This window comes from Oenanthe melanoleuca, chromosome 25 (assembly GCF_029582105.1).
Source record: "Oenanthe melanoleuca isolate GR-GAL-2019-014 chromosome 25, OMel1.0, whole genome shotgun sequence".
NCBI lineage: Eukaryota > Metazoa > Chordata > Aves > Passeriformes > Muscicapidae > Oenanthe > Oenanthe melanoleuca.
In genome coordinates, this window is record NC_079358.1 from 2,663,874 (window position 1) to 2,687,508 (window position 23,635).

At 40.7% G+C, this 23,635-nt stretch overlaps 2 protein-coding genes and 1 long non-coding RNA gene across 3 annotated transcripts in view; 2 read left to right on the top strand and 1 right to left on the bottom strand.

The window, feature by feature from the left end:
- The window catches only part of COPA (COPI coat complex subunit alpha), a 57,095-nt gene extending 46,722 nt beyond the window's left edge, over positions 1-10,373 (bottom strand). The window contains exons 1-5 of the mRNA XM_056509925.1: positions 10,268-10,373; positions 7,877-7,990; positions 4,384-4,457; positions 2,125-2,205; positions 752-828 (exon numbers count right to left, since the gene is read on the bottom strand). Coding sequence (XP_056365900.1) covers positions 752-828; positions 2,125-2,205; positions 4,384-4,457; positions 7,877-7,990; positions 10,268-10,307 — 386 coding nt within the window. The 5' untranslated portion in view covers positions 10,308-10,373. The remainder of the gene's footprint in view (positions 1-751; positions 829-2,124; positions 2,206-4,383; positions 4,458-7,876; positions 7,991-10,267) is intronic.
- Positions 10,374-10,397: 24 nt separating this feature from the next.
- Positions 10,398-23,635, top strand: part of NCSTN (nicastrin) — a 32,781-nt gene continuing 19,543 nt past the window's right edge. Inside the window, exons 1-7 of the mRNA XM_056509926.1 lie at positions 10,398-10,592; positions 12,320-12,424; positions 14,562-14,685; positions 15,645-15,763; positions 18,042-18,187; positions 20,262-20,415; positions 21,554-21,663. Coding sequence (XP_056365901.1) covers positions 10,556-10,592; positions 12,320-12,424; positions 14,562-14,685; positions 15,645-15,763; positions 18,042-18,187; positions 20,262-20,415; positions 21,554-21,663 — 795 coding nt within the window. The 5' untranslated portion in view covers positions 10,398-10,555. The remainder of the gene's footprint in view (positions 10,593-12,319; positions 12,425-14,561; positions 14,686-15,644; positions 15,764-18,041; positions 18,188-20,261; positions 20,416-21,553; positions 21,664-23,635) is intronic.
- Positions 20,458-21,061, top strand: LOC130262605 (uncharacterized). Its single transcript, XR_008842139.1, has 3 exons — positions 20,458-20,509; positions 20,593-20,763; positions 21,017-21,061. It is a non-coding gene; the product is annotated as an uncharacterized LOC130262605 (long non-coding RNA).

Genomic DNA, 23,635 nt, shown 5'->3' on the forward strand with positions numbered 1-23,635 from the left:
TAAAAATGGGATAAAAATGGGGAAAAAATGGGGGAAAAATGGGATAAAAATGGGGAAAAAATGAGGAAAAAATGGGAAAAAAATGGGATAAACATTCCAGAAAAACCAGGGGAAAATGGGATAAAAATGGAATAAAAATTGGGAAAACATTCCAGAAATAACAGGAAAAAAATGGGGTAAAAATAGGATAAAAATGGGATAAAAAATGGGAAAATGTTCCAGAAATAACAGGGAAAAAATGGGATAAAAATGGGATTAAGAACCAGGAAAACATTCCAGAAATAACGGGAAAAAATGGGATAAACACAGGATAAAAACTGGGAAAACATTCTAGAAATAACAGGGAAAAAATGGGATAAAATGGGATAAAAATTGGGAAAACATTCCAGAAATAACAGGATAAAAACCAGGAAAATATTCCAGAAAAACTGGGGAAAAAATGGGATAAAAATGGGATAAAAATGGGGAAAATATTCCAGAAAAAATGGGGAAAAAATGGGATAAACACAGGATAAAAATTGGGAAAACATTCTAGAAATAACAGAGAATAATGGGAAAAATGGGATAAAAATTGGGAAAACATTCCAGAAATAACAGGGAAAAATGGGATAAAAATTGGAAAATATTTAAAAAAAAATAGGGAAAAAATGGGATAAAACCGGGATAAAAACCGGCAGGAAAATTCCAAGAAAATTCCAGGAAATATTTCAGGGAATTCCAGGGAAATTCCAGGGAATTCCAGGGATCTCACCAGACACAGGTCCTGGATTGCCAGTTCCATACTCGGATGGTTTGGTCATCAGAAGCACTCAGGATCCAGGGATATTCCTGAAAAAATAAAATAAAAATAAATTTAAAATTAAATTAAAATTTAAAATTAAAATTTAAAATTAAATTTAAAATTAAAATTGAAATTGAAAGTAAAAATAAAATAGAATTTGAAATACAAATATGAACATCAACAGAGATATAAATGCAATTATAAAGATAAACATAAGTATATAAAAATGCAAATATAAAAATAAAAACATAAAAGAAAAGGTAAAAAATATAAAAACAAAAAATACAAATATAAAAAATACAAAAAACATAAAAAATAAAAAAATAAAAGATATAAAAATATAAACTATGAAAATATATAAATATCAAAATAAAAAGTAAAAATACAAAAATAAAATACCTGAAAATATAAAATATAAAAATGAAAATATGTAAATATAAAAAATAAAAAAATAAAATATATAAAAATAAAGAAAAAATACAAAAAAATAAAAAATATGAAAACAAAAAAAATAAAACCAAAAAACGAAAAAATACAAAAAATAAAAATATAAAAATAAAAATATAAGAATAATAAAAATAAAAACAAAAAATATAAAGGAAAAAATATTAAAAAAATACAAAAATAAAAAATACAAAAAACATAAAAAATAAAAATAAAAGATATGGAAATATAAACCGTGAAAATAAAAATATATAGATATAAAAATAAAAATATAAAAATACAAAAATAAAATATCTAAAGATATAAAATATAAAAATGAAAACATGTAAATATAAAAAATAAAAAAAATATAAAAATAAAGAAAAAATACCAAAAAATAAAAAATATATTAAAAAAAATATTAAAAAAAAATAAAAAAATTAAAAAATATAAAAATATAAAAATATAAGAATAAAAACATAAGAACAAAAAATATAAAGGAAAAAAATATAAAAAAATACAAAAATAAAAAATACAAAAAACATAAAAAATAAAAATAAAAGATATGGAAATATAAACCGTGAAAATGAAAATATATAAATATAAAAATAAAAAAATAAAAATAAAAAAATAAACTATCTAAAAATATAAAATATAAAAATGAAAATATGAAAATACAAGAAAATAAAATAATATCTAAAAATAAAGTAAAAATATATAAAAATAAAAAATATAAAAACAAAAAAAATAAAAAAAACAAAAAATAAAAAATATAAAAATAAAAAATATAAAAATATAAAATATAAAAATAAAAAATATAAAAATATAAAAATAAAAATATAAGAATAACAAATATAAAAACAAAAACTATAAAAATAAAAAATACAAAAATAAAAAATACAAAATTCCCCAATTCTCACGTGGTGGAAGAAGGTTGTCCTGATGTAATCCAGGTGCCCCAGCAGGGTGAAGAGGCAGCGCCTCAGTTTGTAATTCCACACCTGAAATTCCACAAATCCCAGAATTAATTTGGGAATTCCAACTGGCAATTCCACCTCCACCCCAAAAATCACAAAATTCCCACTTTTCCCCCATTTATTCCCAAATTTCCCTTCAATTTTCCCATTTTTATCCCAAATTTTCCCACTTTAACCCCAATTTTCCATCCCTCAAATCCCCCGATCCCAATTCCCAAATTTTATTCCCACAAAATCCCAACCTGGAAAAGCTCCAGCTCCAAAAACAGGGAAAAAACCCAAAATTCCCATTTTATTTCCCCCAGATTTCCCCCTTTTTTCCAGGAATTTCCCCCTTTTAATCCAGGAATTTTCCCATTTTATTCCTGGAATTTTCCCCTTTTATTCCAGGAATTTTCCCCTTTTATTCCAGAAATTTTCCCCTTTTATTCCAGGAATTTTCCCCTTTTATTCCACGAATTTTCCCTTTTTATTCCAGGAATTTTCCCCTTTTATTCCAAAATTTTCCCCTTTTTTTCCCAAATTTTTTTTCAATTTTCCCACCTTAACCCCAAATTTCCCCCTCAAATCCCCCAATCCCAATTCCCAAATTTTATTCCCACAAAATCCCAACCTGGAAAATCTTCAGCTCCAAAAACAGGGAAAAAAACCAAAATTCCCATTTTTTTCCCCAGATTTTTCCCTTTTCTTCCAGGAATTTTCGCTTTTATTCCAGAAAATTTCTCCTTTTCTTCCAGGAATTTTCCCTTTTTATTCCAGTAATTTTCCCCTTTTATTCCAGGAATTTTCCCCCTTTTATTCCAGGAATTTTCCCCCTTTTATTCCAGGAATTTTCCCTTTTTATTCCAGGAATTTCCCCCTTTTATTCCAGGGATTTTCCCCTTTTCTTCCAGGAATTTTCCCATTTTCCCAATTTTTCTCTCAATTTTCCCACCTTAACCCCAAATTTCCCCCTCAAATCCCTCAATCCCAATTCCCAAATTTTATTCCCACAAAATCCCAACCTGGAAAATCTCCAGCTCCAAAAATAGGGAAAAAACCCAAAATTCCCATTTTATTTCCCCCAGATTTCCCCCTTTTATTCCAGAAAATTTCCCCTTTTATTCCAGGAATTTTCCCTTTTTATTCCAGGAATTTTTCTCTTTTATTTCAGGAATTTTCTCCTTTTATTCCAGGAATTTTCCCATTTTATTCCAGGAATTCTCCCCTTTTAATCCAGGAATTTTCCCATTTTATTCCAGGAATTTTCCCCTTTTATTCCAGGAATTTTCCCCTTTTATTCCAGGAATTTTTCCCTTTTAATCCAGGAATTTTCCCCTTTTATTCCAGGAATTTTCCCACTTTATTCCAGGAATTTTCCCCTTTTAATCCAGGAATTTTCCCTTTTTATTCCAGGAATTTCCCCCTTTTATTCCAGGGATTTTCCCCTTTTCTTCCAGGAATTTTCCCATTTTCCCAATTTTTCTCTCAATTTTCCCACCTTAACCCCAAATTTCCCCCTCAAATCCCTCAATCCCAATTCCCAAATTTTATTCCCACAAAATCCCAACCTGGAAAATCTCCAGCTCCAAAAATAGGGAAAAAACCCAAAATTCCCATTTTATTTCCCCCAGATTTCCCCCTTTTATTCCAGAAAATTTCCCCTTTTATTCCAGGAATTTTCCCTTTTTATTCCAGGAATTTTTCTCTTTTATTTCAGGAATTTTCTCCTTTTATTCCAGGAATTTTCCCTTTTATTCCAGGAATTCTCCCCTTTTAATCCAGGAATTTTCCCATTTTATTCCAGGAATTTTCCCCTTTTATTCCAGGAATTTTCCCCTTTTATTCCAGGAATTTTTCCCTTTTAATCCAGGAATTTTCCCCTTTTATTCCAGGAATTTTCCCACTTTATTCCAGGAATTTTCCCCTTTTAATCCAGGAATTTTCCCCCTTTTATTCCAGGAATTTTCCCCTTTTATTCCAGGAATTTTTCCCCTTTTATTCCAGGAATTTTCCCCTTTTATTCCAGGAATTTTCCTCTTTTATTCCAGGAATTTTCCCATCATTCCCAAATTTTTTTTCAATTTTCCCACTTTAATCCCAAATTTCCCCCTCAAATCCCTGAATCCCAACTCCCAAATTTTCCTCCCGCAAATCCTGAGCTGGGCTCACCCCAGCTCCATATTTTTTTTTGGGAATTTGGGGAATTTTGGGAATTCTCACCTTGATTTTGTAGTCATCCCCCCCCGACACAAAGAGCGGCTGCTGCTTGTGGAAATCGATCCCTCTGACAGGTCCTGGAAAAAAAAAAACTTTGGAATTCCCAAAAAATTCCAGGAATTCCCAAATCCTGAGCAAATCCCAAAAAATCAGGATTTTTTTCAGGATTTTTCCCCTTCTTTTTCTTGGTTTTAATATTAAAAAATAAGCAGGAATTGTCCCCAAATTTGGGTTTTTTTATGAGATTTGGGAATTTTCTGGAGCAGGGATTCCCAAAATTCCACCTGGATCCTGGGAGGTTTTCCCAGATCCCAAAAATCCTACAGGGAGGGGAGGGAAATTTTGGGAATTCATCTCAAAAAATCCCTGGAATTCATCCCAAAAAATCCCTGGAATCCATCCCAAAAATCCTCAGAATCCATCCCAAAAATCCCCAGAATCCCCATTTTACCCCAGAATTCCCATTTTTTCCCCAGAATCCCCATTTTAATTCCCACAATTCCCATTTTTTTCCCAGAATCCCCATTTCCCCCCAGAATTCCTTTTTTTTTTTTTTTTCCAGAATCCCCAATTTTTTTCTGAATCCCCGTTTTTCTTTTTTCCAGAATTCCAATTTCTTCTCCAGAATCCCCATTTTCCCCCCAAAATTCCAATTTTCCCCCCCAGAATTCCCATTTTTTCCTCTAAAACTCCCATTTTAATTCCCAGAATCCCCGTTTTTTCCAGAATTCCCATTTTCCCCCCACAATCCCCATTTTAATTCCCATTTTAACTCCCTTTTTAATCCCCATTTTCCCCCCAGAATTCCCATTTTAATCCCCATTTTAACCCCCATTTTTCCCCCCCAATCCCCATTTTAATCCCAATTTTAACCCCCATTTTAACCCCCATTTCCCCCACAATCCCCATTTTAACCCCATTATTTCCCCCCCCCGAATCCCCATTTTTTCCTCTAAAACTCCCATTTTTTTTTCCCAGAACCCCCATTTTTTCTCAATCCCCATTTTTTTTCCAGAACCCCCATTTTCTCCCCCAGAATTCCCATTTTAATTCCCATTTTAACCCCCATTTTTCCCCCCTAATCCCCATTTTCCCCCAGAACCCCCATTTTAATCCCCATTTCCCCCCACAATTCCCATTTTAATCCCCATTTCCCTCCCAGAACCCCCATTTTTTTCCAAAACCCCCATTTTTTTCCCAGAACCCCCATTTTTTTCCCCAGAATCCCCATTTTTTTTCCAGAACCCCCATTTTAATTCCCATTTTTTTTCCAGAACCCCCATTTTAATCCCCATTTTTTTTTCCAGAATTCCCATTTTAATCCCCATTTTTTTTCCCAGAATCCCCATTTTAATCCCCATTTTTTTTTCCAGAACCCCTATTTTAATCCCCTTTTTTTTCCAGAACCCCCATTTTAATCCCCATTTTTTTTCCAGAATTCCCATTTTTCCCCATTTTAACCCCCATTTCCCATCCCCTTTCCCCATTGCTACCGTCGTGCTCGTCGAACTTGTCGATGAGGGTGCACATGCGGTAGTCATTTTAATCCCCATTTTTTTTCCAGAACCCCCATTTTAATCCCCATTTTTTTTCCAGAATTCCCATTTTAAACCCCATTTTTTTTCCAGGATTCCCATTTTAATCCCCATTTTAACCCCATTTCCCATCCCCTTTCCCCACTGGTACCGTCGTGCTTGTTGAACTTGTTGATGAGGGTGCACATGCGGTAGTCACTTTAATCCCCATTTTTTTTCCAGAATTCCCATTTTAATCCCCATTTTTTTTCCAGAACCCCCATTTTAATCCCCATTTTTTTTCCAGAATTCCCATTTTAATCCCCATTTTTTTTCCAGAACCCCCATTTTAATCCCCATTTTTTTCCAGAATTCCCATTTTAATCCCCATTTTTTTTCTAGAATTCCCATTTTAATCCCCATTTTATCCCCATTTTCCCCATTTTATCCCCATTTTCTCCCATTTTATCCCCATTTTAACCCCCATTTTCCCCATTTTAACCCTATTTCCCATCCCCTTTCCCCATTGGTACCGTCGTGCTCGTCGAGCTTGTCGATGAGGGTGCACATGCGGTAGTCATTTTAATCCCCATTTTTTTTTCCAGAAATCCCATTTTAATCCCCATTTTTTTTCCAGAATCCCCATTTTAATTCCCCCTTTTTTTTCCAGAATTCCCATTTTAATTCCCATTTTAACCCTCATTTCCCAACCCCTTTCCCCAGCCATACTGTCGTGCTCGTCGAACTTGTCGATGAGGGTGCACATGCAGTAGTCATTTTAATCCCCATTTTTTTTCCAGAATTCCCATTTTAATCCCCATTTTTTTTTCCAGAATTCCCATTTTAATCCCCATTTTTTTTCCAGAACCCCCATTTTAATCCCGATTTTTTTTCCAGAACCCCCATTTTAATCCCCATTTTTTTTTTCCAGAATTCCCATTTTAATCCCCATTTTTTTTCCAGAACCCCCATTTTAATCCCCATTTTTTTCCCAGAATTCCCATTTTAATCCCCATTTTTTTTCCAGAATTCCCATTTTTCCCCATTTTAACCCCATTTTCCCTCTCCCCTTTCCCCATTGGTACCGTCATGCTTGTTGAACTTGTCGATGAGGGTGCACATGCAGTAGTCACTTTAATCCCCATTTTTTTTCCAGAATTCCCATTTTATCCCCATTTTATCCCCATTTTCCCCCATTTTAATCCCCATTTTCCCCATTTTAACCCTCATTTCCCATCCCCTTTCCCCATTGGTACCGTCGTGCTCGTCGAACTTGTCGATGAGGGTGCACATGCGGTAGTCACTTTAATCCCCATTTTTATCCCCATTTTTTTTCCAGAACCCCCATTTTAATCCCCATTTTAATCCCCATTTTATCCCCATTTTCCCCATTTTAACCCCATTTCCCATCCCCTTTCCCCATTGGTACCGTCGTGCTTGTTGAACTTGTCGATGAGGGTGCACATGCAGCAATCATTTTAATCCCCATTTTTTTTCCAGAAATCCCATTTTAATCCCCATTTTTTTCCCAGAACCCCCATTTTAATCCCCATTTTATCCCCATTTTATCCAAATTTTCCCCCATTTTAACCCCCATTTTCCCCATTTTAACCCCATTTCCCCACTCCCTTTCCCCATCGGTACCGTCGTGCTCGTCGAGCTTGTCGATGAGGGTGCACATGCGGTAGTCACTTTAATCCCCATTTTTTTTCCAGAAATCCCATTTTAATCCCCATTTTTTTTCCAGAATTCCCATTTTAATCCCCATTTTATCCCCATTTTCCCCATTTTAACCCCATTTCCCATCCCCTTTTCCCATCGGTACCGTCGTGCTCGTTGAGCTTGTCGATGAGGGTGCACATGCGGTAGTCATTTAATCCCCATTTTTTTTCCAGAATTCCCATTTTAATCCCCATTTTTTTCCAGAATTCCCATTTTTCCCCATTTTAACCCCATTTCCCATCCCCTTTCCCCACTGGTACCATCGTGCTCGTCGAACTTGTCGATGAGGGTGCACATGCGGTAGTCCCAGAGCTGGATCACCCCGTTGTGCAGGCTGCTCAGCACCCAGGGCCGCTTGGGGTGGAATGACAGCCCTGCACAGGGGAAAAATGGGTGAAAAAGGGGAAAAAAGGGTGGGAAAGGGTTGGGAAAATGGGGGGGAAATGGGGTGAGGAAAGTGGGAAAACAGGGGGAAAATATGGGGAATAAAGGGGGAAATGGTGGGGAAATCCTTGGGAAAAGGGTTGGGAAATGGATGAGGAAAGTGGGAAAAGGGTGGGAAATACGGGGAATAAAGGGTGGGGAAATCCTTGGGAAAAGGGATGGGAAAAGTGGGGAAAGGGTTGGGAAAATGGGGGGAAAAGGGTGGGGAAAGAATGGGAAAATGATGGGGGAAATGATGGGAAAAGGATGGGAAATCTCTGGGAAAAGGATGGGAAAAGGTTGGGAAAAGGTTGGGAAAAGGGCTGGGAAAATGGGGAGGGAAAGGGCTGGGGAAAGTGGGAAAAGGGTGGGAAAGGATGGGGAAATCCTTGGGAAAAGGGATGGAAAAAGTGGGAAAAGGGAGGAAAAGGGTGGGGAAAGAATGGGAAAAAAAGGGGAAAAGGGTGGGAAAAAGGGGGGGAAATGGGGGGGAAAAGGGCTGGGAAAAGAGGGGGGAAAATGGGGGGGAAAGGGTTGGGAAAAGGATGGGAAAAGGGGGGGAAAAGGGCTGGGGAAAGAATGGGAAAATGATGGGGAAAGAATGGGAAAAAAAGGGGAAAATGGTGGGAAAAAGGGGGGGAAATGGGGGAGAAAAGGGCTGGGGGAAGTGGGGAAAAAGGGGGGGAAATACGGGGAATAAAGGGTGGGGAAATATGGGGAAAAGGAGGTTAAAAGGATGGGGAAATCCTTGGGAAAAGGGATGGAAAAAGTGGGAAAAGGGGGGAAAAGGGATGGGAAAGTGTTGGGGAAATGGGGGGGAAAAGGGCTCGGGAAAGTGGGAAAAAGGGGGGGAAAAATGGGGAATAAAGGGGGGAAAGGGTGGGAAAAGGGGGAGAAATATGGGGAATAAAGGGTGGGGAACAAATGGGAAAATGATGGGGAAAGAATGGGAAAAAAAGGGGGGGAAATGGGGGGGAAAAGGGCTGGGAAAAGTGGGAAAAGGGTGGGAAATGGTGGGGAAATCCTTGGGAAAAGGGTTGGGAAAAGGGTTGGGAAATGGATGAGGAAAGTGGGAAAAGGGGTGGGAAATATGGGGAATAAAGGGGGGAAAAGGGGGGAAACCCTTGGGAAAAGGGATGGGAAAAGTGGGAAAAGGGTTGGGAAAATGGGGGGAAAAGGGTGGGGAAAGAATGGGAAAATGATGGGAAAAGGATGGGAAATCTCTGGGAAAAGGATGGGAAAAGGTTGGGAAAAGTGGGAAAATATGGGGAATAAAGGGGGAAAAATCCTTGGGAAAAGGGATTGGAAAAGTGACAAAAGGGAGGGAAAAAAAGAGGAAAAGATAGGAAAAGGTTGGGAAATGAGGGGAAAAAAAGGGGTGAGGAAAGTGGGAAAAGGAGGGAAAAATATGGGGAAAAAAGGGTAAAAAAGGGTGGGGAAATCCTTGGGAAAGGGTGGGAAAAGTGGGGGGAAAGGAGGGGGGAAAAGGGTTGGGAAAAGGATGGGAAAAGTGAGGAAAGGATGGGGAATCCCTGGGAAAAGGATGGGAAATGGGTGGGGAAAAAGATGGAGAAAACCTTGGGAAGAGAGAGAGAAAACTTTGGGGAAAGACAAGAAAAACACCAGGAAGTGTCTGGGAAGAGATGATAAAAATGCTGGGGAAGAGATGGGGGAAAGCCTGGGGAAAGAGAAAGGGAAAATAGCGGGAAAAGTCTGGGAAATAGCGGGAAAAATCTGGGATAATAGCGGGAAAAATCTGGGAAATAGCGGGAAAACTCTGGGAAAATGCAGGGAAAACTCCGGGGAAATCCAGGGGGAAATTCCAGGAAAATCCAGGGGAAAATTCCGGGAAAATCCAGGGAAATCTCCGTGCCCGACCCCAGCCCAAATTCCGGCAATTCCCTCAGGGATGGGGATCCAACCCTCCCTGAGCCCCCTGAAGCTTCCCAACCCTTTTTCCATGGAAAATTCATCCCAAAAATCCAAGTTTGGCCCAGCTGGAGGCCGCTCCCTCCTGTGCTGTCCTATTCCCTGGGATCAGATCCCAAATTTCCTCTGGAAAATCCCAAATTTCTCCTGGATCCTTTTCTCCCCTCACGACTCCCCACCCCGACCCGCCCCCCATGAGGGAATTCCAGCTTCCCCTCACAGCTCCCGCTCCCACCCCTCACCCGCAGCTCCCCCATCCCCAAATCCCGCTTTTCCCGCTTTTCCCCCGCCATTCTCACCTTTCACCCGCGCCGATTTGGTCTCGAATTTGGTCAGCATGGCGCCGCGCCGGCCCGGCCTCAACCCGGAACCTCCACGTCGGCACCGCGGGGCTGCCCCGGAAGCGGCACCGCCGGCGCTGCGTCACTTCCGCCGCCTTTGCGGAAGTGGGGCGGCTTCCGGCAGGGCCGGGTTTCCCGGGAACGGCTCGGGATTTCCCGGGAACGGTTCGGGATTTCCCGGGAACGGCTCGGGATTTCCCGGGAACGGCTCGGGATTTCCCGGGAACGGCTCGGGATTCCCTCGGGATGCTCCGCGCGCTGCTCATGGCCGCGCTGGCGGCGGGTGAGACCTGGGGAGGGAAGGGAGAGGGAGGGGGGGCTCTTTTGGGGTTCCCATGAATTTTTGGGGTTCCCATGAATCCTTTTGGGGTCTCCATTGGTCCTTTTGGGGTCTCCATTGGTCCTTTTGGGGTTCCCACTGGTCCTTTTGGGGTCACCATTGGTCCTTTTGGGGTCCCCACTGACCTGTTTGGGGTCGTCTATGACCCTTTTGGGGTCCCTACTGATCCTTTTGGGGTCCCCACTGTTCCTTTAGGGGTCCCTAATGGTCCTTTTGGGGTCTCCATTGGACCCTTTGGGGTCCCCTGTGACCGTTTTGGGGTCCCGATTGACCCTTTTGGGGTCCCTACTGATCCTTTTGGAGTCTGCATTGGTCCTTTCGGGGTTCCCACTGGCCCTTTCGGGGTTCTAGTGACTCTTTTGGGGTCCCCTGTGACCCTTTTGGGGTCTCCATTGGTCCTTTTGGTGTCCTCACTGAGTTTTTTGGGGTCTCCGTTGGTCCCTTTAGGGTCCCTAATGGTCCTTTTGGGGTCCCCATTGACCCTTTTCGGGTCTCCACTGGTCCTTTTGGGGTCTTCATTGGCCCTTTTGGGGTTCTAGGGACCCTTTTGGTCCTCACTGGCCCTTTTGGGGTTCCCATTAACCCTTTTGGGATCTCCAATGACCTTTTTGGTGTCCCCATTGACCCTTTAGGGTCCCTACTGATCCTTTTGGGGTCCCTAATGGCCCTTTTGGGGTTCCCATTAACCCTTTTGGGGTCCCCATTGGTCCTTTTGGTGGCCTGAGTTTTTTGGGGTCCCTTATGGTCCTTTTGGGGTCCCCATCGACCCTTTAGGGTCCCTTCTGATCCTTTTGGGGTCCCACCGACCCTTTTGGGGTCCCCATTGGCCCTTTTGGGGTCCCCATTGACCCTTTTGGGGTTCCTGGAGCTCCTTTCCCAAACTCCTCATCCCCCTGAAGTAAAAAAATCAGGAAGGATTTCATTCCCTTTTCCCTCCATCCCATTCCCAACTTTTGGAGTTTTCTCCTCACCCCATTCCCAGATTTTTGAGCTCCTGGGATTTAAAAAAAAACTGGGAAAGGAATTTTTTTGCCATCCCATTCCCAACTTTTGGACTTCTCATCCATTCCCAGGTTTTGGAGCTCCTGGGAATACAAAAACCAAGGACAGGAATTTTTTCCCTTCCCTCCCTGAGCCCATTCCCAACTTTTAGAACATAAAAAAAAAACAGGATGGGGATTTTCCCCCTTTCTCCCATCCCATTCCAAACTTTTGGAATTTTCTCCTCACCCATTCCCAGATTTTGGAGCTCCTGGGATTACACAAACCAGGAAAAAGGAATTTTTTCCCCCATCCCATTCCCAACTTTTGGAATTTTCTCCCCATTCCCAGATTTTGGAGCTCCTGGGATTACAAAAACCAGGGAAAAGGGATTTCTTCCCCATCCCATTCCAAACTTTTGGAATTTTCTCCCCATTCCCAGATTTTGGATCTTCTGGGATTACTCAAACCAGAAAAAAGGGATTTTTTTCCCCTTTTTCCCCCATCCCATTCCCAACTTTTGGAACTTAAAAAACCAGGGAGGGAATTTTCCCCATTTCCCTCCATCCCATTCCCAACTTTTGGAATTTTCTCCCCATTCCCAGATTTTGGAGCTCCTGTGATTACACCAACCAGGGAAAAGGGATTTTTTCCCATTTTCCCCCATCCCATTCCCATTTTTCCTGCAGGGCTGTGCCTGGGGAATTCCGTGGAGAGGAAGATTTACATCCCCCTGAACCACACGGCGCCCTGCGTGCGCCTGCTGAACGCCACGCACCAGATCGGCTGCCAGTGTGAGGGGCTGGGAATTCTGGGAATTTGGGAATTTGGGAATTCTGGGAGTTTGGGAATTTGGGAATTCTGGGAGTTTGGGAATTCTGGGAGTTCGGGAATTCCGGGAGGAGATCCTCACGGTGAGCCTGGACTTGAGGGAATCCCGGGAGTTCGGGAATTCTGGGAGTTTGGGAATCGGGAATTCTGGGAGTTTGGGAATTTGGGAATTCTGGGAGTTTGGGAATTCTGGGAATTCTGGGAGTTTGGGAATTCTGGGAGTTCGGGAATTCCGGGAGGAGATCCTCACGGTGAACCTGGACTTGAGGGAATCCCAGGAGTTTGGGAATTCTGGGAATTCTGGGAGTTTGGGAATTCTGGGAGTTTGGGAATTCGGGAATTCTGGGAGTTTGGGAATTCTGGGAGTTTGAGAATTCTGGGAATTCTGGGAGTTTGGGAATTCTGGGAGTTTGGGAATTTGGGAATTCTGGGAGTTTGGGAATTCTGGGAGTTTGGGAATCGGGAATTCTGGGAGTTTGGGAATTGGGAATTCTGGGAGTTTGGGAATTCGGGAATTCTGGGAGTTTGGGAATTCTGGGAGTTTGGGAATTGGGAATTCTGGGAATTCTGGAATTCTGGGAGTTTGGGAATTCTGGGAATCCCGTGAGTTTGGGAATTCTGGGAGTTTGGGAATCGGGAATTCTGGGAGTTTGGGAATTGGGAATTCTGGGAGTTTGGGAATTCTGGGAGTTTGGGAATTTGGGAATTCTGGGAGTTTGGGAATTCTGGGAATTTTGGGAATTCTGGGAGTTTGGGAAATTGGGAATTCTGGGAGTTTGGGAATTGGGAATTCTGGGAGTTTGGGAATTTGGGAATTCTGGGAGTTTGGGATTTGGGAATTCTGGGAATTCGGGAATTCTGGGAGTTTGGGAATTCTGGGAGTTTGGGAATCGGGAATTCTGGGAGTTTGGGAATTTGGGAATTCTGGGAGTTTGGGAATTCAGGAATTCTGGGAGTTTGGGAATTCTGGGAGTTTGGGAATTGGGAATTCTGGGAGTTTGGGAATTTGGGAATTCTGGGAGTTTGGGAATTCTGGGAGTTTGGGAATTGGGAATTCTGGGAGTTTGGGAATTTGGGAATTCTGGGAGTTTGGGAATTTGGGAATTCTGGGAGTTTGGGAATTCGGGAATTCTGGGAGTTTGGGAATTTGGGAATTCCGGGGGGTGATCCTCACAGTGAGCCTGGATGTGTGAGAGTCATGGGAATTTGGGAATTCGGGAATTCCAGGGGTTGGCTGTGGGATCCTCCCGGTGATCTTGGCAGTGTGATGTCAATGAGAATCCCGGGAATTTGGGAATTCTGAGGGGTTTGAGGGGTCTGAGGGTGATCCTGGATGTGTGAGAATCATGGGAATCCAGGAATTCGGGAATTTGGGAATTGGGGAATTCTGGGAGTTTGGGAATTCGGGAATTCCAGGGGGTGATCCTCACAGTCATCCTGGACTTGTGGGAATCCCGGGAATTTGGGAATTCTGAGGGGTTTGAAGGGTCTGAGGGTGATCCTGGGTGTGTGAGAGTCATGGAAATTCGGGAATTTGGGATTTTGGGAATTCCAGGGGGTGATCCTCACAGTGAGCCTGGACTTGTGGGAATCCCAGGAATTTGGGAATTCTGGGAATTTGGGAATTCCAAGGGGTGATCCTCACAGTGAGCCTGGACTTGTGGGAATCCCGGGAATTTGGGAATTCTGAGGGGTTTTAAGGGTCTGAGGGTGATCCTGGCAGCCTGACATCAATGGGAATCCTGGGAATTGGGGAATTTGGGAATTCTGGAGGATGTCTGAGGGAGCCTCAGGGTGATCCTGGATGTGTGACATCAACGGGAATCCCGGGAATTTGGGAATTTTGGGAATTCTGAGGGGACAAATCCCACATTTCCATCCCATTACTCTTCCCCTCAACCCCTCAGTCCCTTCCTCTACTTTTCCATGGAAAACTGTGGAATTTGGAGGAATTTCCCTGGAATTCTGAGGGGACAAATCCCACATTTCCACTCCATTACTCTTCTCCTCAACCCCTCATCCCCCTCTCCTACTTTTCCATGGAAATCCCTGGAATTTGGCGGGAATTCCGAGGGCTGATCCCGCTTTTCCGTCCCCCAGCGTCGCTCAGCGGGGACACGGGCGTGATCCACGTGGTGGAGAAGGAGGAGGATCTGGAATGGGCCCTTTCCAAAGGGCCTCACCCCCCCTACATGATCCTGCTGGATGGGAATCTCTTCTCCAGGTCAGTTTTTTTGGGATTGGGAACCCCAAAAATTCGGGATCAAATCCCATTTTCCACGTCCTGGCATCACCCACGCGTTCAGGGCTTGGAGCATTCATGGTTTTACTGGGATTTATTCCATGCTAAACTTGGATTTTCCTTCTTTATTTTGTGAAATTGGGATCTCATATTCATGGAATATTGATCCATGATTTAATAAAAACAGGAAAAATTAAACCTGGGGTTGATTTGGTGCTCCTTTTCTTGGGAAAAGTGGGAAAGACGTGGATGGAATTTTCTCCCTGTTTATTTTTCCCTCATTTTGGGCCCTCCCAAAATAAAAATCTGGGAATTTTTCCTTCATTTCCATAATTTACCCTCCGATTTCAATTCTTTATGGGTCAATCCCTGATTCCAACCCCATTTTCCCCTCATTTCCCAAAGAGGTTTTGCTGCACCTGAGGGGAGCTTCCCAGATTTGCGGCCTAGTTGATTTTCCACCATTTTGGGCCCTTCCCTCATAAAAATCCCAGGATTTTTTCCTTCATTTCCATGATTTTTCCTCAGATTTCAATTCTTTATGGATCAATCCCTGATTCCAGCCCCATTTTGCCTTTCCCAAGGAAGTTTTGCTGCACATGAGGGGAACTTCCCAGATTTGCGGCCTGGTTGATTTTCCACCATTTTGGGCCCTTCCCCACATAAAAATTTGGGATTTTTCATTAATTTCCATGATTTTTCCTCAGATTTCAATTCTTTATGGATCAATCCCTGATTCCAGCCCCATTTTGCCTTTCCCAAGGAAGTTTTGCTGCACATGAGGGGAACTTCCCAGATTTGCGGCCTTGTTGATTTTCCACCATTTTGGACCCTTCCCTCATAAAAATCCAGGAATTTTTCCTTCATCTCTGAAATTTACCCCCAGATTTCAATTCTTTATGGATCAATTCCTGATCCCAGCCCTGTTTTCCCTTTTCCAGGGAGATTTTGATGCAGCTGAAGGGAACTTCCAGGATCTCCGGCCTGGCCGTGGCCGCTGCCCCTCGCGCCCCTTCCCAAGGATTTTCCCCAGGATTAAAGTGTCCCAACGATGGATTTGGTGAGAAAAATTCCCATTTTCTCCCATTCCTTTCCCTTTTTTCCCATTTGCTTGTAATTTCCCACTTTTCCCCTCATTTTCCCCCTGTATTACCCCCATTAAGCCCCCGTTTCCCCGCAGTTTTCCCTCAAATTTTCCCTCATATTTTCCCCCCAGTTTTCCCTCATATTTTTCCTCATTTTTGTCAAATTTTTCCTTCATATTTTCCTCATATTTTTCTCTCATGTCTTCATGTTTTCTTTATGTCTTTCTTGTATTTCCCCCAGATTTCCCCCATTTTTCACCCTTTTTTTCCCATTTTTTCACCCACTTTTTCCCCTCACATTTTCACCATTTTTTCACCATTTTTCTTCATTTTTTCCCACATTTTTCCCCTCATATTTTCCCCATTTTTTTACCCTTTTTTTCCATTTTTTCACATATTTTTCCCCTCATATTTCCCCCATTTTTTCACTATGATTTCCCCCCATTTTTTCACTGTATTCCTCCATTTTTTCCCACATTTTTCCCCTTGTATTTTCACCATTTTTTCACCATTTTTCTTCATTTTTTCCCACATTTTTCCCCTCATATTTCCCCCATTTTTTCACTATGATTCCCCTCATATTTCCCCCATTTTTTTACCCTTTTTTTCCATTTTTTCACATATTTTTCCCCTCATATTTCCCCCATTTTTTCACTATGATTTCCCCCATATTTCCCCCCATTTTTTCACTGTATTCCTCCATTTTTTCCCACATTTTCCCCCTCATATTTTCACCATTTTTCTTCATTTTTTCCACACATTTTTCCCTTCATATTTCCCCCATTTTTTCACTATGATTCCCCTCATATTTCCCCCATTTTTTTACCCTTTTTTTCCATTTTTTCACATATTTTTCCCCTCATATTTCTCCCATTTTTTTACTATGATTTCCCCCATATTTCCCCCCATTTTTTCACCGTATTCCTCCATTTTTTCCCACATTTTTCCCCTCATATTTTCACCATTTTTCTTCATTTTTTCACACATTTTTCCCCTCATATTTCCCACATTTTCCCACTATAATTTCCCCATTTTTTTCACCATTTTCCCCATTTTTTTCCCCATTTTAGGGTTGTACTCAGAGCAGCACAAGCCACAGTTCACTCACTGCAATGGCTCCATCAGGAACCTCCCCCAGATTTCCCCCATTTTTTCATCCTTTTTTTTTCCATTTTTTTCACCCACTTTTCCCATTATATTTTCACCATTTTTCCACCTTTTTTTTACTTTTTTTCCCACATTTTTCCTCTCGTATTTTCACCATTTTTTCACCATTTTTCTTCATTTTTTCACACATTTTTCCCCTCATATTTCCCCCATTTTTTCACTACAATTTCCCCATTTTTTTCACTATTTTCCCCATTTTTTCCCCCATTTCAGGGCTGTACTCAGAGCAGCACAAGCCACAGTTCACTCACTGCAATGGCTCCATCAGGAACCTCCCCCAGATTTCCCCCATTTTTTCACCCTTTTTTTCCATTTTTTCCCACATTTCTCCTCTCATATTTCCCCCATTTTTTCATGATGATTTCCCCCATTTTTTCACCGTATTCCCCCATTTTTTTCCACTTTTCCCCTCATATTTTTATCATTTTTCACCATTTTTTCACACATTTTTCCCTCATATTTCCCCCATTTTTCTACTATAATTTCCCCATTTTTTTCACCATTTTCCCTATTTTTTCCCCCTATTTCAGGGCTGTACTCAGAGCAGCACAAGCCACAGTTCACTCACTGCAATGGCTCCATCAGGAACCTCCCCCAGATTTCCCCCATTTTTTCACCCTTTTTTTTCATTTTTTCACATATTTTCCCCCTCATATTTCCCCCATTTTTTCACTATGATTTCCCCCCATTTTTTCACTGTATTCCTCCATTTTTTCCCAAATTTTCCCCCTTGTATTTTCACCATTTTTTCACCATTTTTCTTCATTTTTTTCCACATTTTTTCCCTCATATTTCCCCCATTTTTTCACTATGATTCCTCTCATATTTCCCCCATTTTTTCACCCTTTTTTTCCATTCTTTCACATATTTTTCCCCTCATATTTCCCCCATTTTTTCACTATGATTTCCCCCATATTTCCCCCCATTTTTTCACCGTATTCCTCCATTTTTTCCCACATTTTTCCCCTCATATTTTCACCATTTTTCTTCATTTTTTCACACGTATTTCCCCTCATATTTCCCCCATTTTTCACTATAATTTCCCCATTTTTTTCACCATTTTCCCCATTTTTTCCCCCATTTCAGGGCTGTACTCAGAGCAGCATGGGCCAGAGTATGCTCACTGCAATGGCTCCATCTGGAACCCCTTGGGCAGTGGGGTCTCCTACGAGGATTTCCCCTTCCCCATTTTCCTGCTGCAGGATGCCAACGAGACAGAAGTCATCAAAGAGGTGCTGGGACAACCAGGGAGATTGGGGTGGTTTCTGTGGAATCTGGGGAAAATCTGCTAAAATCCATGAAAAATCTGTTAAAAATCCAGGAAAAATTTGTTAAAATCTATGAAAAATCTGCTAAAATCCATTAAAAATCTATAAAAATCCATTAAAAATCTGTTAAAATCTATGAAAAATCTGCTAAAATCCATTAAAAATCTATAAAAATCCATTAAAAATCTATTAAAATCCATGAAAAATCTGTTAAAAATCCATGAAAAATCTGTTAAAAATCCATAAAAATCTGTTAAAAATCCATAAAAAATCTGCTAAAATCCATGAAAAATCTGTTAAAAATCCATGAAAAATCTGTTAAAATCCATGAAAAATCTGCTAAAATCCATGAAAAATCTGCTAAAATCTATGAAAAATCTGTTAAAAATCCAGGAAAAATCTGTTTAAAATCCATGAAAAATCTGTTAAAATCCATGAAAAATCTACTAAAATCTATGAAAAATCTGTTAAAAATCCAGGAAAAATCTGTTAAAATCCATGAAAAATCTGTTAAAATCCATTAAAAATCTGTTAAAAATCCATGAAAAATCTGTTAAAAATCCATAAAAAATCTGTTAATAATCCATAAAAATCTGCTAAAATCCATTAAAAATCTGTTAAAAATCCATTAAAACTCTGTTAAAGTCTGTCTAAAAATCCATTAAAAATCTGTTAAAATCCATCTAAAAATCCATTAAAAATCTGTTAAAATCCATTAAAGATCCATTTAAATCCATTTAAAATTACATTAGAAATCTGTTAGAAGTTGGTTAGAGCATTGATAAAATCTGTGAAAATATGTAAGAATTCATTAAAAATCCATGAAAATTCATTAAAAATCTGCAAGAGTCTTATGGAAATTTGCCTAAGAATGCATAAAGATCCATTTAAAAATTCATGGAAGTTCATAAGAATTCACAAAAATCTAAAAAAATCTATAAAAAACCCATTAAAAAACCATAAAGAATCCATTAAAGACCTGTTAAAAGCACATTAAAAATCTGTAAAAACTCCCAAAAAAACCATTAAAAATCCTTAAAAATCTGTAAAAAATCCATTGAAAGTCCATTTAAAATTGATTGAAAATCCATCCAAAATCCGTAAAAAACCCCAATAAAAATTTTCCAAAAACCCATTAAAATTCTGTTAAAAAGTACATTTAAATCCATTTAAAAATCAGTAAAAAAAAACTTTAAAAGTCTGTAAAAAACCCATTAAAAAGTTTGTCAAAAATCCGTTAAAAATTAGTAAAAAATCCGTTAAAAATTAGTAAAAAATCCGTTTAAAAGTTTGTAAAAAAACCCATTAAAAAGCTTGTAAAAAAACCCGTTAATAAGTTTGTAAAAACCCATTAAAAAGTTTGCAAAAAATCCGTTAAAATTCGTAAAAAATCTGTTAAAAAGTTCATTAAAAAATCCATGAAAAAATTTCATCAAAAACCCGTTTAAAAGTTTGCAAAAAATCCGTTAAAAATTCTTAAAAAATCCGTTAAAAATTTCATAAAATATCCGTTAAAAATTTCATAAAAAAATCCATGAAAAAATTTTATCGAAAACCCATTTAAGAGTTTGTGAAAAACCCGTTAAAAACTTTGCCAAAAATCCTTTTAAAAGTCCGTAAAAAATCCATTAAAAATTTCATTAAAAAATCCATGAAAAAAATTCATCAAAAACCCATTTAAGAGTTCGTGAAAAATCCGTTAAAAAATTCGTAAAAAATCTGTTAAAAAGTCCGTAAAAAATCCATTAAAATTTCATTAAAAATTAATTAAAAATCCATAAAAATCTATTAAAAACCCATTAAAATCTATTAAAAACCCATTAAAAATCTATTAAAAACTACATATAAAACCCATTTAAAAATCCGCTTTAAACCCGTTAGCGATCTGTTAAAAACCCGTAAAAACCCATTAAAAATCTGTAATCAGCTCCTAAAAACCCATTAAAAATCCGTAAAAAAACCCCAAAAAAAATTCTAAAAACCCCCAAAAAAATTCTAAAAAACCCCAAATCCCCCCTGTCACTGCTGTTCCCCGCAGTGTTTCCGTGCCCACAACGCGCCGGCGGCTCCGGGCGCGGCGCCGCGGTTCCCGCTGTGCGCCATGCAGCTGCAGTCCCACATGCACGCGGCCGCCAGCACCGTCACCTGCATGCGGCGCAGCTCGCTGCAGAGCGCCTTCAGCATCAACCCAGGTGAGCTCTGCTGCATTTATAGACATCTGCTGCTGCACCTGCAGCTGTTCCTGCACCTGCAGCTCGCTGCAGAGCGCCTGCAGCATCAACCCAGGTGAGCTATGGTGCATTTATAGACATTGCTGCACCTTCAGTATCAAGCCAGGTGAGCATGGTGCACCTCCAGCATCAGCCCAGGTGAGCATGGTGCACCTTCAGCCATTCCTGCACCTCCAGCATCAGCCCAGGTGAGCATGGTGCACCTTCAGCCATTCCTGCACCTCCAGCATCAGCCCAGGTGAGCATGGTGCATTTATAGACATTGCTGCACCTGCAGCTCGCTGCAGAGCGCCTTCAGCATCAACCCAGGTGAGCCTGGTGCAATTATAGACATTGCTGCACCTGCAGCATCAGCCCAGGTGAGCATGGTGCACCCCAGGTGAGCATGGTGCAATTATAGACATTGCTGTACCTGCAGCATCAACCCAGGTGAGCCTGGTGCACCTGCAGCATCAACCCAGGTGTGTTCTGCTGCATTAACAGACATTGCTGCACCTGCAGCATCACCCCAGGTGAGCATGGTGCATTTATAGACATTGCTGCACCTGCAGCATCAGCCCAGGTGAGCTCTGCTGCATTTATAGACATTGCTGCACCTGCAGCATCAACCCAGGGCAGCATTCCAGCTTTTCCTGGAAATTCTGGAAAAATTCCGACCTGGATCTGTCCCTGCCTGAGGGATTTAGGAAAGTTTGCTTGAGTTGTGCCTCATTTCTGGGGTTCCAGAGCCCAGCCCAGGATGGTTTCTGCTTTTCCCAAATGTCCTTTGGGATCCATTCCTCAATTCCACCCTGCATTCCATCAATAATTCCCTCTTTCCCAAGGATTTCTGGAAAAAATTCCACAGAAATTCCATTTTTCCCTGTTTTTTTAGCAGCATTTCCCATTTTTCCCTGGAGCAATCCCAATTCCTGGAATGTTTTTCTCCTCCTGAGATCCCTGCTGGATTACAACATCTGGAGCTCCCTGCACCTCATCAATTCCTTCGTTTTTCCCACAAAAATTCAATTTTTCCTCGATTCTCAGCAGAATTTTCTGGTTTTTCCCCTTTTTTCCCTGGAGCAATCCCAACTCCTGGAATGTTTTTTTCCTTTCCCAGAGATTGTGTGTGACCCCCTGCTGGATTACAACATCTGGAGCTCCCTGAAACCCATCAATGCCTCGGGGAAGGTGGAGCCTGAGCAGCGCCTGATCCTGGCAGCCACACGGGTGTGTCCCCTTGGGAATCTGGGGAAATCATGGAGAAATCCTTGGGAAAATCATGGGAAAATCATGGAGATATCCCTGGGAAAATCATGGGAAAATCATGGAGAAATCCCTGGAAAAATCATGGGAAAAATCCCTGGGAAAATAATGGGAAAATCATGGAGAAATCCCTGGGAAAATAATGGGAAAAATCCCTGGGAATCCCTCGGAAAATCATGGAGAAATCCCTGGGAAAATTATGGGAAAATCCCTGGGAAAATCATGGGAAAATCATGGAGATATCCCAGGAAAATCATAGAAAAATCACTGGGAAAATCATGGAGAAATCCCTGGAAAAATCATGGGAAAATCCCTGGGAAAATAATGGGAAAACCCTGGGAAAATCTCTGGGAAAATCATGGAAAAATCCCTGGGAAAATCATGGGACAATCCCTGGGAAATCATGGGGAAAATTCTGGGAAAATCTCTGGAAAAATCATGGGAAAATTCTGGGAAAATCCCGGGAAAATAATGGAAAAATCCCTGGGAAAATAATAGAAAAATCATTGGGAAAATAATAGAAAAATCACTGGAAAATCCTTAGGAAAATCAAGGGAAAATCATGGGAAAATCCTGAGAAAATCCCAGGGAAACTCATAGAAAAATCCCAGTAAAAATTTGGGAAAATCATGGGAAAATCCCAGGAAAATTCTGGGAAAATACCTGGGGAAAATCATGGAAAAATCTCTAGGAAGATCTCAGGAAAGATGACTGGAAAAATCCCATTTTCCAGGTGGACAGGCACTTGTTTTCCTGGCTCATTCCCAGTATTTTTCTGTAACATTCCCAGTATTTTCCTGGCTCATTCCCAGTATTTCCCCACTCCCAGGTGGACAGCCACTCCTTTTTCTTGTAACATTCCCAGTATTTCTCTATAACATTCCCAGTATTTCTCTATAACATTCCCAGTATTTTTCTGTAACATTCCCAGTATTTTCCTGGCTCATTCCCAGTATTTTCCTGGCTCATTCCCAGTTTTTCCCATTCCCAGGTGGACAGCCACTCCTTTTTCTGTCACATTCCCAGTATTTCTCTATAACATTCCCAGTATTTTCCAGGCTCATTCCCAGTATTTTCCTGGCTCATTCCCAGTATTTCCCCATTCCCAGGTGGACAGCCACTCCTTTTTCTGGAACATTCCCAGTATTTCTCTATAACATTCCCAGTATTTTTCTGTAACATTTCCAGTATTTTCCAGGCTCATTCCCAGTATTTTCCAGGCTCATTCCCAGTATTTTCCTGGCTCATTCCCAGTATTTCCCCATTCCCAGGTGGACAGCCACTCCTTTTTCTGGAATATTCCCAGTATTTCTCTATAACATTCCCAGTATTTTTCTGTAACATTCCCAGTATTTTTCTGGAACATTCCCAGTGTTTTCCTGGATTGTTCCCAGTATTTTCCCCATTCCCAGGTGGACAGCCACTCCTTTTTCTGTAACATTCCCAGTATTTTTCCCTGTATTTTCCCCATTCCCAGGTGGAAAACCATTTGTTTTTCTGGACCATTCCCTGTATTTTTCTAGAACATTCCCAGTATTTTTCCCATTTTTCCAGGCGGAGAGCCACTCATTTTCCAGGCTCATTCCCAGTATTTTTCTGTAACATTCCCAGTATTTCTCTGGACCATTCCCAGTATTTTTCTGTAACATTCCCTGTATTTTTCTATAACATTTCCAGTATTTTCCTGGCTTATTCCCAGTATTTTTCTGTAACATTCCCAGTATTTTTCTAGAACATTCCCAGTATTTTTCTAGAACATTCCCAGTATTTTTCTAGAACGTTCCCAGTATTTTTCCCATTTTTCCAGGCGGACAGCCACTCGTTTTCCTGGCTCATTCCCAGTATTTTTCTGTAACATTCCCAGTATTTTTCTGGACCATTCCCAGTATTTTTGTGGAGCATTCCCTGTATTTTTCTATAACATTCCCAGTATTTT